The sequence below is a fragment of the Aedes aegypti genome, chromosome 1 (genome assembly GCF_002204515.2).
Source record: "Aedes aegypti strain LVP_AGWG chromosome 1, AaegL5.0 Primary Assembly, whole genome shotgun sequence".
In the NCBI taxonomy this organism is placed as follows: Eukaryota; Metazoa; Arthropoda; class Insecta; order Diptera; family Culicidae; genus Aedes; species Aedes aegypti.
In genome coordinates, this window is record NC_035107.1 from 149,347,764 (window position 1) to 149,362,800 (window position 15,037).

General features: G+C 39.6%; 1 protein-coding gene across 1 annotated transcript in view; it reads right to left on the reverse strand.

The window, feature by feature from the left end:
- Positions 1-1,056: 1,056 nt before the first annotated feature.
- The window catches only part of LOC5565332, a 53,999-nt gene continuing 40,018 nt past the window's right edge, over positions 1,057-15,037 (reverse strand). Inside the window, exons 2-5 of the mRNA XM_021850882.1 lie at positions 2,023-2,313; positions 1,498-1,689; positions 1,255-1,439; positions 1,057-1,184 (exon numbers count right to left, since the gene is read on the reverse strand). Of these exons, the coding sequence (XP_021706574.1) occupies positions 1,128-1,184; positions 1,255-1,439; positions 1,498-1,689; positions 2,023-2,313 (725 nt within the window). The 3' untranslated portion in view covers positions 1,057-1,127. The remainder of the gene's footprint in view (positions 1,185-1,254; positions 1,440-1,497; positions 1,690-2,022; positions 2,314-15,037) is intronic.

Here is a 15,037-nt window from a genome sequence, read left to right on the forward strand (position 1 = left end):
GTCCACTTTTGTGAACTCGCTGCTCGGTAGAGCGACAATGGAGTAGAGGAGGAATTTACGATGAGATCGGTAAGCGCGAAAATCCAAAGCAATCCCAAACTGAGCTGTTCTTTTGTGCCGCGAAACTAAGTGTTCGATGATTTCCTCCCTATTAAGGCCTTTCTATTATGAACAACTCTGCGGCCGTCTGAGAAAAGGTCCTGGTACGATCACGGCTCGGTGTGCTAGCGTTGGAATGACCAGCCAGTCGCTGGTGAGCCCTCTTCTGTCCGGGCAAGCATGCTGTCCGATAATCGCCGTGGGATACACTCAACTCTGACGCCCATGCACACTAACAATTAAGAGTGAACGTAGGTTAAGCTGAATTAAAAGTAAGTACTAAAATACACCACTTTTCTTATTTGCATGTAAAACTTATGCTTTGAATTCAATATGGATGGACTCGATTCATTCTTCGTCAGTGGTTCCGCTAATTCGAACAACTAATTTGTCTCCGTCTCATGCGTCCTTCTTTTGGGGAGGTGACAAGCTTTCAAGATCTCTTTTCGGCCAGAGTGGAACCTTACACATGAATACTCATTACTCAAAAACGATTGCACCAATTTGCTTCATTTTTGCACAACAGGCTCTCATCAAACTATTGTTTTGAAAGCGAGTAACCGATCATTAGAAAAATTCTAAAGCCTGCGTTATTAAACTGGGTTATGGCTACGCGTCGGTCTGTAAAGTCTGGCTGAATTTGAATAAGTCTTGCAAAATGAGTAGTTTGTCTTTTCGTCGATTAAAAATCTTGCAGTGCCAGATTAATCTGGCATATTGGCAACCCTGCATAGTGGAGTGGATTACAAAGGAAGACGTTGTCTGCGTGATGGATGATTTTCCCGTTACAGTTTGATATTACATACAACCTGTTAAATCTGTCTGTGTTGCAATATTCCATATTCGACATGCATTTTGGCGAGGGGTATTTGAAGTAGAATTTTGAATTTTTGGTTACAAAAAAGCATGTTCAATGTTTGAAAACGTAAGCGTATTCTATCGAACATATTATACACGTTTTTGAGTAACTACCAATATAATGTTTTATTTATTTTAAAAATTACAATGTTTTCTTTATCTCAGGAGATTTATTTTTTAATAACTAAATTATCAGTAATGTCTTTAATAACACCAATATTAAAACGCTGCAAGAGAAAAGTTTGTATTGTATTACTAATTACTTTCTATCATATATAACACCAGCAATATACTTACTGAAGTGAGACCAGTTACTAGTGCTAACAGCGATCGCCTAGGAGGTCTGCAGTGACGTTTGCCTGATTCTTGGCAACAAAGATTTGGAAAGCAATCTAATGTGCTGTTACAGGACTTCGGATGAATATCAAATATAACAGGAGGGGGAGGCGTGCACTGCAGATATTGTGATACTGATTCAATAGCTGAAAACATAAAAGTTTTTCTTTGAGATTGAGCTTTTTTCATATTACTAATGCTTACGATATGCTAGTTGTCTAGCTGCGGGGTTATCTGACTCTTCAAATACAGGTTGAGACGTTCGGCAGTATTTTTTGTCTCCATCTGGACAACACACACGAGGCCAGCAATCATTGTCGGTTTGGCAAGTTTTAATTTCCCAAAATGTTTCTGTCAAAGGTTGCTTCGGGCATCGTCTTGGAATCCCGAAAATGGCTGAAAATCAAACAAAGACGTTTATTAGTCAAGTACTGTATTCATTATGGTGTATTTCATAAATTTCAACCAATTATTTCAAATCACGACTAAACTTTTAAATAATAAACTCTCTATTTGCGTAATATTTTCTTTTAAAAATCACTTTAATTTTCTTCTTCTACAATATTATTGAACTTTTTTTTCGATTTTTTTATCATTGCGTTAGATATTTTGATATATTCTTTGGGGGCTGTCAATTAGACAATGTGCAAAATACGTAACAGCTCATATTTCGTTATTATTTATTGGGATAGTTTAGACTTTTTATAATCATTATATGACAATACTTACGATCATGAGGAGGTTCGGGAATAGGTTTGGGAACACCTTGCACACATCTTTTACTCCCGAAAAGATTGCAGCACCTAAAATTATTGCCTGATTTTCTACAGTCCCGGTTTCGTCTGCATAGAGTTGGTATCAACTGAAAAGGCGCTTGCTTCTCCTGTGGGCATATCAGAGTTGCTTTTGCTTTTTTGTTTAAACGGGGTTTAGGGGGTTTTATTTCATCTATATCAATCTGAGCCACACTATTTACTATTGAAAGTGTATTGTTGTTGGCATCTGTAATGTTGAGAGAATCTGCAAATAGAAATATGTGTGATACATAATTAAGTTGTCAATCAGCGGTAAATGTTTATCTTTGCATTAGTATGTATTTTATCAACTAATATATTCTATGTTCCATAATTTCAAAATATTGGCATCTTCATATCGTAACAAAATCTTTTGTTTTATATAATATTGTGCTCTGAAAGATAAATCCATGGAATGTGATTATCTGAAAATATCGATATACCGTCGCAGCGATAATAAAAATCATCAAATGTTTCGGATGTAGCAAATATGGAACATTCGCGTTCCTGAAGAACAAACAAAATCCTAGCATATTTGAATTTTGACATTGGGTTTGAATAGCGCGTATATTATCTGCGGGTAACCACCGCCGCTAGATGTGGCTGAGCGCTGCAATAAGTAGCGTGGATAGATTGCACAATGGTCCGAAAAAGTGTTTTCTCTGTTCTCGTTGATTTTAGATTTCAGAGAAGTTACTCGTAGTTTAATTTTGCATCTTCAAAGAAAAAAAAATGAATAGGGTGGTCCTTATTTAAGTTAAAACTTTGACTCAAACTTTTTTGTTTGATGAAATTCGTAGCTGCGCTTTTCTGCAAACTTGTAAAAACGGTTATTTTGATCAAATTAGTCGATTTTGAGCTAAGTAAATGAATTCTGAAAGTTTGAACTTAGAGTGGGCCCGAAAAATCAGCTATTTTGGTCTACCTTTTTTGTTTCCAGTTTCTGCTGAACATTGCAAGTTTGTAATACTAGTGGTTTAGAAGTCATAAGGAAATTGAAGTGAAAAACTATGAAAGCTTAAGATGCCCATAACTCATGGAGTAGTTGTGATAATAATTTTCTTTTAGCGGCATTCGAAAGGCCATACATTGGGAAATGAAGATGCGCAAAAACTGTGAGTACGTAATTTTTGCCATTTAGGAAATGTACTGCTAGAACTACAACAACCAAAAATTCGTCTGTAACTCACAAACTTTCAAACTAAACGGCAGGTGAGCGAGACAGGGAAAAGGAGAGGGAGAGGGAGCTCCGAAGCGTGGCCAGCCCAAGGGAAGTATGCGTCGTCGCACAGAAAGATGTCCAAAGCCACGGCGAGATCTTCAACCGCCAATTGGGCAAAACGAGTAATCGCAGAGACACCGTTGAAATGTCGTAGTGAGCAGTGTTTTTGACGACATTAAGCTCCAACAGCGAACTAGCAGAACAGCTAGAGGCTGAGATTGACGAAGTGCATGAGCACAACCCTCCTCCGATGAAGTTGTAGTTCCGGCGGGGGATCGAGGCACAGGAGCAGTAGGGAAAGTTTTTAGTGGTTAAGCACGCCTTACGTGAGACACACCGTGCCAACACACAACAGGCTTTTGAAGCTTTTTGTACCCTACTAGGGGTTCCTGGGGTAATATGCACCACTTAAGGAAAATGTGCCGAAATGAACACTAAACAACATGCATGTAGTGTTTTAATACACGAATCTAGTTGGTTTGGGTTCACCCTACATGGTGTTGAGCGAATTTTTTTCAAACACTACTTTTGCGTGAATTAGGATTTATGCGGGGCATGATGCACCGCTTTTTGGGGCAGAACGCACCACAACATTGAGGGAAGACGCACCTAAACAAAGGGGCATGATGCACCACAACAATTAGGCAAGATGCACCATCGTGTTTTAAACGTAATTTTATTTATCGTAAAAACACGATTTTTTGATAGTTTTCGTGTATAAGATGATATAATTGTGCATAAATACATTAGTAAAGACTTCAAAGAACCTAACTTTCGTGATTGTAGTTTATTTTGGGCTGGAGCCCCAACCGATGGAGTGCATGTTGCCCCAACCGGGCGCTTAACAGAAAATGTTATGTAAAATAGAAATCGTTGTGTTATTTCGCCAAATCATGTAATCAACAACTTATCCAGTCTCTAATCATCTGTTTTATGGTGAAAGGTTGTGAAAATTATCAATTCACCTCTTTCAAAACAACAAGTGAAATGATCTGGAAAGTTACATCAGAATCGTGCTTTTCGAATTTATTGCTCTATCTCCTTGTTAAGTTTTCCAAAATGTATCAAATTCTCAGGGTGTCAACAATTTGCAACGTTTCATCGATCCGCATAGTGTTTTTCTCTCAAAACTCGTTTATTTCAGAGAAACTGACAGGGTGCGTTTTGCCTCGGCAGTGCATATTACCCCAGGAGCCCCTACACATAAAAAAAAAAACAAAAAACACCTTTTGTCGACAAAACGTCCCATGAACGACAACTTTCAAAAGAAATAAATGTCACGTCTACCCGACTATGGGTACCGTAATCCGGGGTAACATTGATCATTTTTTTTTATATTTCTTAAAAATCTTATTTGAAAATGCATATGTTGCAAGTTTTATATTTTTAAAACAAGTACTGATACCCAATGCTCGTGTCTGTATACTGTATTTTGTTTTCTGAAAGTTTGAAGCATATTTAAAAAAATGGTTTAAGTGATTTTTTTATTTAGCTGATATGGGGTAACGTTGATCACCCATGAAAACAATGTACGGTAATATTGAAAATATTATTAATTACTGAAATCATGGTCCCTGAAGCCGAATATGCTTAGCTTAGCTTAGCTTAGACTGACTACACATATCAATGGTTGCTATTCCGTGATTGACCGAAGTCAGTGAAAATGCACAAAGAATCAACTAGAAGTTCGGCTGGGATTGGCCATCATCTTCTTCAGTGTGCATAATTCAGTGCCTCTATTTATACAGGGTCAATAACGGCGCCGGCCACGTCCTTGCAGTCAGGTGGGATTGGGGGAAGGAATGTTAGTGTGTAACCTTTGCTATTTGGAAACCGTGTTTGCCTCTGCATCTCCACAAAGGTTACTGGGAAGGATTTTTGTTAATGGGGAGGATCGTTGGGTCAAAGGATTCACTTTGATAAGTGATTAGACCATGATAAATAGTTGTTTGTCAAATATAAATATGCTTTTATGAAAATATAATATTTTCATTTGATATGAACAATTTTTATGTAAAGGAAAATTATGCCGACACTTGAGGTGACGAACCATTCAAAGTTTGTTGAACAAATATCTAAATGTAACATTCCTACAGCTGTCAGGAACATCATAGAACACTCTTATTCTTATGCCGACACTTACAGTGGCGAACCATCCAAAGTTTGTTGAATAAAGTGAACCTTTCGCAAGTCTACACTTGTAGTGTCGAACCATTCAAAGTTTTTTTTTCATAATTACAAAAATAAAGATAAAAAGAAAGGGGTGTTTTGAAAACAAAAAAATGTTAAACATAAATAATTCATGAATTAGAGTTTATGTCGACTCTCACAGTGACGAACCATTCATAGTTTGTTGAAAAATCATATTTACGTCCTACCGTTGTATCGATTAAATGTGCAGTCATACATATTTTAAAGATTAGAAATAGTAGCATGAAACGAGCTCACCAATTGATACGTCATCCTTGACTGAGCAGCCACAATCCACATTCAGCTTAACTCGTTTGCTCGGCTATATAAAAGCACTCAGAGAAAATAGGCGCACGACCCGAGAGGGAAAACAACTGACGACTGCTCGGGCTTTCTTAACGCACTGCCAAGGAGCAATCGTCAAGGTTGAAGATCAAACAGAACTAACCGATCGCGGAACTTTTTCACTTTACTCGACCGACGCGCGACATGTTTGATCCTGCCCTCGTCACTCGCTCCCGCAGAAGCAAGCGTCAAGGTCGAAAGATCAAACAGAACTAACCGATCGCGGAACTTTTTCACTTCACTCGACCGACGCGCGACATGTTTGATCCTGCCCTCGTCACCCGCTCCCGCAGGAGCAAGCTTCAAGGTCGCAAGATCAAACAGAACTAACCGATCGCGGCACTTTTTCACTTTACTCGACCGACGCGCGACATGTTTGATCCTGCCCTCGTCACCCGCTTCCGCAGAAGCAAGCGTCAAGGTCGGAAGATCAAACAGAACTCCATGGTCCCTGAAGCCGAATATGAAGGCCAAACTCTTACAAGCCATTTACTTTTTGAGTTATTTCAAAATTTATGACCCCTTTAATTGTGAAATACGCCTAAAGGTAGGCAATTTCCTAAGGAAATTCTGCATTCTTCATAGTAATTTGTTTATTATGCTTAACTGAGCATATTAGTGACAGTTTTGACACCGGAATCGTTTTCGGCGATGTCATTTTTTGTAACAACCGCATTCCTCTTGCTCATATTGTATTTTTTGGTGAAATCCAGAATATGATCGCAGCTCAGTTTGGAGCTGCGAATTTATTTATACAGAACGAAGTATAAAACTCTCTTGATTTCTTATTCAACTGGCAGCAAAATAGATGAGAATTCACATTGCCTCTTAATATTCATTGCCAAGTTAGAGTAATGCACATTAGAATTGATGAAAATAAAACTGTTTTCAATCAAATTTCGACATCAGAAGTATCAATTTCACAAGATGTATAACATTTCATTGAAGTTCGTCAATAATGTCTAAGTGTGTAAGAGGTCAGTTTATCCGTTTTTTACATCTGGTAAAGCCACCAGGAGTAATCACAGCCGCCTTCCCATTGTTTCGACTTTGACATTAGCTTCGCGTCCAGAAAACTTCGCATCTTATGAGCAGGCGCGATTACGGTTTGGTGCTGCGAAGTCAATATTGTTTTCAGAACTCATGTGAGATATGATTCTTTGATCGTGTCATCCATAATCATAAAAATCATTATTTCCAAAAGATGAAAAATTTACACATGAATACAACTTTATTTTAACAAAAACCTTACTGTGTATCAGCTCATGAACAGAAGGAAAGGAATCACCATTCATGCATTGAAAATATTTCATTGATTTGACTTTTTTAAGAGGAGGGTCATTGCGATCAATGTTGCCCCGCTGATCAATGTTACCCCAGATTACGGTACATAACAAAATTATATCACCTTATGGTATTATAATATAAACATTTCATCGAACATCCCTGGTAACAAGTAAGCACTGTTATAAGCGGTATATGAACCGTTAAACAGTTCTGCAGTGCCAACTAGCATTATAAGACATTTTCAAATGCTTCTAGGCACTATGACCTTCAAGCCCTGAAATAAGCCGTATATGAGTATATAACGCTATGTTACAGGGCTTGTAAAAGTCATGAATTCATAAAATTTTATGTTTCATGATATCATGACATAAAGTCATGAAATCGTGACTACTATGCAAGAATTTGTATGCTCAGGGCGTTACACAAATCTAACTGTCATTTTCTTTACCTTAGTCAACGTGTCTCATGGCGATCGGTGATGTTTTCTAGTGAAATTTTAAAAAAAAGTTTGTTTTTGTTTTTGAAAAAGTTTAAGTTCTTCGGAACCATGTCATCATATCGATGGCATTCTTGGCGAAATTTCCGTGAGTTCCCACATTGTTCCAAAATGTACTTACTTCTTCCTGACTATGCAGAATCGAGTAATGTTTGACTTCGAGCAAAGATTTTGCTTGACAAGCTCGTCGGCGATTTTAACTGTTTGGAAGTGATGCATTCCTCACATCTCATAACAGAGCAGCTCACAAAAGTCCTTCGGTGGCCGAATGTTCCAGTTCCACTTTCAACATCCGCGTCGTTAAAAAGTGTTCCATCACTCATGTAATCCACCAGCATTTTGTGAGCCCAGGGACCATTTGCCAATTCGATTGATGCTCGAAACAACATTTTGCGTACAAATCTAACCAACGAATGTAAGCGTTTCTGCTGAAGATGTGGCACTCGTTATGTTGACGTTTTTGGAATGTTTTCGCGGTTTATTACGAAACTACCGACACAAAAACTGAAACTATTTTAATCTTCATTTTATTTGTTCACAAATGGCAATTATAAACTGGGATCTTAATTGACGTATAGTGCCTGTTTTCATGAAATGAGTTCATGATTCAGGGATCCTGCGTCATGATTTCATGACTTTTCAGCACCAAAATCGAAATCATAAATGACAGGCATCTAAATACATGAAAAGTGCTCATGTTTTCATGAACTGTGTTCATGATATCAGATCCTGCTTCATGATTTCATGACCGAAATTGCCACTTTTCGCATCAAAAATAGGAATCATAAATGACAGATGACTAAATTCATGAATAGTACTTATGTTTCCATGAATTTTATTCATGGTTCCAGCATACATGCTTCATGATTTGAGGATTTAAATTGACATTTTTCTTCGCTAAAAATTGAAAACGTAACGTACAGCCGGCATTACGGTAAAATGCTTCATGATTTCATGACTTTTGGTCATGGTGTATTTTCATAACATGAAAACACACCTTCCTCCCGAAATCATGACTCTTTCTCCCGTTTTAGAGTGCCGCATTTTTACCCGTGTACGGCTGCCAATGAGCCTATGCATGCCATAAAACGTTTGACTTTTACTGTGCACCCTGTTGTTGCCCGTGAGAGAGAGCGAGACAGCACCAACACACGGCGCACAGTAAAAGTCATAAGAACTAGAGTGCCTGTAAACAAGAGTGACGTCTTGTTCCAGTTTTGACAGGTCTCCTGCTCGATTGGAACGCGGATTTGTATGGAAATGACAGTTCGCCGCTGTTCCAATTTTGACATTGACGCCACTCTTATTTAGATCCACTCTGATAAGAACAAAAGAATTTATGGCACGTACAAAGGCTCATGCTTATAAACGGCTTAATATCTTGACGTTTCTATCCAAAAAAGCAAAATAGATTTCAACCAAAACAAAACAGTTATGAACGATGATGAAATTTGGGAACAATTTTTCCGATTCATATAAATACCAAAAAATACAATATGTTACCCAAGTTATGTTACCGTAGTTTACATGATTGCATGACTCTTGAATTGACGATTGCTGAAATGAAATTAATGCGTGAGTAGAGAAAATACTGGCGAAATGCCTTTGCTCAATATAGTTTTTGATAATGAAGTTGGTTTGGGAGTATCCTAACTCGAACAAATGGGAGGAAACGGGAAGGAAACAAATACAAAATGTACTTTTCGAGAAAACATATTCAGTCAGCTTTCTGGGCATTCTCTAACCAGGTAGTAAGAAATGTCCAAGAAAGAGTCCAGGTCTAAATAACAATCTGCATGGTCTTGCTGGCATTACCAGCATCTTAAATTTTTTTCTGCTGGATGGTTACTGCAAATAACTTTACTTTATATATGATGCTGGGCGATGTCAATCATTATTGCGTCTGTGCAGCAGTGGAAAAATGCCAAGGAAAATGCAATGAAAATCATCCGATAGGATCCTTGAATACGTAAGTTGGAGTCTGGAACAAGCACAAAAAAGAACTCCGAAGAGGAGCATAGAAAAAAAGAAGATGCAGAAAATAAACAACTCTTTTTTCTTCATGCTATAAAATTTTGACATCTCTGATTCAGTGACTCGGAGCAAGTAGGCAGTTTATCAGCCGAATAATTCGCCAAAAGTGGCTTTATAGCAGCCCTTAATTACGATATAGTTCCAATTAACCCTGTAAGCCATGCCTTTAAATCGACTATAGAACCGACTTGGGGCCGGTTTATTCGGCTTAATGGTTGCTTAATGGCGTGTTCTTTTTAGGGAGGGGGGTCTGTTCAAAGTTTACGGTTAGTGTAAATAAAAATAAAAATTTGAAGAGTTGACCACTAGGGTAAGGGGGAAGAACAATGCCAAAAATATAACCACGTGGTTTATGGAGGATCCCTTGCAGGTTACTTTGTTTCTTGTTTACTATAATGAATTTAAAATCTAACAGGCTAACGAACTTTTCACTTATTTATATCAAATTCTTTGCTAGTGTGATGGCTACACGGCGTGTCTGGTAGAACAATATTATCTCAAAAAAAAAAAAAATAGGCATCGCTAAATCTTTCACCATTCGAAAATATAGGTTTTTAGCTTTCATTTGACATGTTCCCCAAAAAAATCCACCGAGGGATACCGAACTTTTTTTTTATTTTAAATTTATGTTCCTTGAAGTACATTATTTTCAATAATTATGATAAAAGGCAGTTTTTTTTTCTCTCAAGCTCGATGGTAGCCCAAATTTCAAATGAAAGATGATATAACAAAGATATATAAGATTACATGTCGTAATGGACATAACTGTCCTATGTGATCTTGTAGATTAAATATGCCGTAGGACACTTATTCGTACAGTGAAGATACACTCAGTTGAGTCAACTAATTTTCATTCTTTCACAGATGGGCGGATAGCGGAGCTGTCCGCAAATTAATTTTAACTGATATGTCAGCAAAAAATCAAGTTTATTCAAAACAGCACCTTTGGGTGCCGCTGACATCAAACGTCACTTTTACTACAAGATGTCAGGTATCAGGTATCAGAAGGCCGGCTCCAAAGGCACGTTCCCCACCAGATGGGAGATTTGTGCCATCGCCATATTTGAGCCTATTTCATCATCTACCCGATGGGAGAGGAAAGGGAAGGGAAAGATGGGAGGAAATAGGAGTGGGGTCCCTTGAAGAGGGAAGATCGCATAAGCGAAATGAGAGCATGTAGCTCCATACCACAATGGGTTCGAACAGCGCCCTAAAAAGGGCACTGCAAAACGCATGAGCGTAAAGAGAGCCTATAGCTCATTACCACAGCGGGTTAAGAATAACAGGATGTCCTGAAGATTCAGGCTTCTGTATTCAGTTTCACTTAATAAGTGTTTACCAAGTAATTGGAATCGCATTTGCGCAAAAACTGGACAGTTACATATCAGGTGATACGAAGTTCCATAATCGGAGTCACAACTATCACACACAAATGAGTCAGCACGCTGAATATTTGCCATGTGATAGTTGAGTCGGCAGTGGCCTGTCAACGCTCTGACCAAGAGACTGCAATTCTGCTTTGACAGATTTGTTAAATACTTCGCCACCTTTGGAGATGGCTCAGTAATATACAATTTTGTTTGACGACACGACTCCAAACTATTCCAATATTGCATGTGCTGAGTTGCCGCCCAAGAATTTATCTGAAGCTTCACCCAGCACTTCGAAATTGGAATAGCCGGCTCAGGGCCAATGAAGTCATGCGATGCTCCATCGCGAGCTAGCTCATCAGCCAATTCATTTCCAGCGATGGAAGAATGGCCAGGTACCCATACAAGGTTTACAGAGTTGACTGAATTCAGTTCCTCAATTTGAGTTCGACATGCGATAACAAGCTTCGACCTTGAGTTGGCCGAAGCGAGAGCTTTTATAGCAGCCTGACTATCTGAACAGAAGTATATGACTTTACCCATTACGCGCTGTTGAAGTGCTGATTGCACTCCACACATAAGAGCAAATATTTCCGCCTGAAAAACGGTGCAGTTTCTACCAAGTGAGTAAAACTGATTCAGCCTTAGCTCACGAGAATATACTCCTGCACCAGCTCTACCTTCAAAAAGGGAGCCATCAGTGTAACATACTATATCGTTTGATATACTTCTTTCCAAATAGCCAGACGTCCACTCTTCCCGTGAAGGGAATTGTGTGGTAAATGTCCTGTAAGGAAAGTTACAAGCAATTGTGAGATCACTTGGAGCAAGGACAATTTTGTCCCAATTCACCAAAAGTGGAAACAACGAAGTGTGTGTAGATCTACGATTCACTGGATTTTTCTCCAGTAGATCCAGTACCCATAAACGGTAAGAGCAAGAAAGTGCTTCTTGTTTAAGATATATGTGTAGTGGCGCAACGTCGAAAAGGGCCTCGAGCGCTGCTGTGGGAGTTGTAGAGAACGCACCAGACATCGCCATCAAGCACATCCTTTGGAGATGGCCCAATTTTGATTGGATTGTTCTCACTTCGCCCTTTTGCCACCACACAAGACATCCATATGCCAATATTGGTCGAACAACTGTTATGTAAATCCATTTGATATATTTGGGTTTGAGGCCCCAAGTTTTACCAAAGGTTCGCCGGCATTGACCGAAGGCCATACAAGCTTTTTTGACTCTGAAATCAATGTGAGCTGTCCATGAAAGTTTGGAATCTAGAATGACTCCGACATACTTTACTTGATCAGTCACATTAATCTCAGTGCCAAAAAGACGTAAAGGTCGAATTCCATCGCGGTTTCGTCTTTCCGTAAAAAGAACAATAGATGTTTTATTCGGGTTAACCGAAAGGCCATATTGGCGACACCAACTCTCGACTACCTGAAGAGCACTTTGCATCAGGTCGAATAGGGTGCTTATGCACATACCAACTATCAGAGCTAGATAGTCGTCGGCAAATCCAAATGTTGGAAAACCGCAATTATTGAGTTGCCTCAATAGCGTATCTGCTACGAGATTCCACAAAAGTGGTGACAAGACTCCCCCTTGGGGGCATCCGCAAACACTCAATTTTCGAATCGCTGCTTGACGCAATGTCGAGAAGAGATGTCGGTTTTTGAGCATTTGATGAATCCAATTGGTAATCATTGTAGGTAGCCCATGGTTTCGTGCGGCTTCCAATATGGCATCGAAAGACACGTTATCAAAGGCACCCTCAATATCCAAGAAAACACCCAAGCACGATTGCTTCTGAGCGAATGCTTTCTCGATATCGTATACAACTTTGTGTAAAAGAGTCACAGTGGACTTTCCAGATTGGTAAGCATGTTGATTCACATGAAGAGGCATGTTTGCCAAATAAACATCACGGATGTGATGATCGATAATGCGTTCCAGACATTTCAGAAGAAAAGAGGTCAGACTGATTGGTCTAAAACTCTTCGCTTCCTCATACGACGCACGTCCTCCTTTTGGGATAAACTTTACAGTAATATCACGCCAGGATTTGGGAATGTACCCGGTAGCAAAACTGCTTACAAGTAGCTTTTTCAAAACATGTTTGATAGACTCAAATCCCTTTTGGAGCAGAACAGGATAAATCCTATCCGCTCCTGGAGATTTGAAAGGAGCAAAACTATTAAGTGCCCATTGAATCGATTCAGTAGTTACGATACTGCGAGCCGAGGCCAGAGACTCGTAACTACATGAAAAGACATTTGGTTCATCCGTAGATGCTATGTCCACACATCCGGGGAAGTGTGTATTGAATAAACATTCTAAAACTTCTTCATCGGAAGAAGTAAAGTCACCATTAGGTAAGCGAATTTCGTTCACTTGGAAATCCTTAGATTTTGCAAGAATTTTGTTCAACCGACTGACTTCACTCAAACTGGAAACATTTGTACAAAGGTTTTTCCAGCCGGATCGTTCAGCAGAACGAAGGGCCTTCATGTAAGCCTTGCGAGCCGACTTGAACGACTCTGATCCAGCTGAACGGCGTCTGTTCCAACTCCTTCTACATTGTTTCCTGAGTCTAGTCAGATCGGAATTCCACCATGGGGTCCCTCTTGTAGTCTTTACAGACCGCAGAGGACATGCTTCTTCAAAAGCTTCCATAATGGTGGATGTTGTAGTATCAACGGCATCATCCAGATCACTTGGATTTTCAATGGACGGAGAATATCCATGAAATTTGGTCGCAACCAATTCAATGTAGAGTTCCCAGTTTGTTGACCGGGGATTCCTAAAACGCAAAGTCTGCGCAGTTACATTTGAATGTTCAAAGAAGATGTAGCGATGATCAGATAATGATTCCTCATCTGATACATGCCAATTCGTCAACTCGTGACTGATTCTATTCGAGCAGAGCGTTATGTCTAACACTTCTTCTCTATTAGAAACCATGAAGGTTGGGCGATTGCCTATGTTAAGTAATCCAAGGTCTGTACTACTTAAGTATTCCATCAGACTGGAGCCTCTCAAATTGATATCCGAGCTGCCCCAGATGATGTGATGAGCATTGGCATCACTGCCCACAATCAGCGGAAGGCCTTTTGTTACGCAGTGTACGACAACTCGTTTGAAGTCATCCGTTGGGGATGGTTCATCATGTGGTAAATATACCGAACAATAGACGTATTTCCTGTTGAGGTCACCAACAGAAACATCGATTGTGACAGCACATACATCTCTGGTAGTTAACTCAGAAATGAGTGTAGCAACGATTGCTTTATTAACGAGCACGCATGCGCGGGGCATGGAGCGCGAGTTTGCCATTTCAAGCTTGCTAAAAGTAGCAAAAACTGGGTCCACAAGGTTACCTAGATAGAAGTTCCCTCTACGAAAGTAGGGTTCTTGAACTAGCGCCACTTGGGCTGCACCATTTTGCATGAGTCTGCAAAGATTGATCGTTGCTGTTCTTTTATGCTGAAGATTGATCTGAGCTAACCTAACCGTAGCCACTACCCAAACTAGGCAGGATTAAGCTTTTTGCAATCTCAGCACGAAAAAGACCAGCAACGAAAAAACCAGATCGGTATCTATTTAAAGTCGCCAAAGGCGAAAGAGCACAGAATACACTGTGTAAAACGCATAATGCGAATCCATATAGGTGATAATTTAAATTAAATGTCAACATATTCATAATCCCACCCTTATTAAGCCTCAAGATAGAGACTGAAGAAGGGCAGCCGATTATCTCGGAGAAACACAAGGTCACCTGCACCATTGCTCCGGGTAGCACAGGAAGGACTCAATACTGTGGAGGGCGCCCTGGTACCCCACAGGCTCCGTTTGCGGTTAGGTTTTATTTAGACCCCCCTAACCATTCATTCTTAGGCACGGTACGCATCACACCATAAATTAGGGGTCACCTGTGAGGTGGACTTTTACCACCGGAACAGGCAGTCCGTAGTGTTAATTCTTAGCCAATTGAAACAACCGC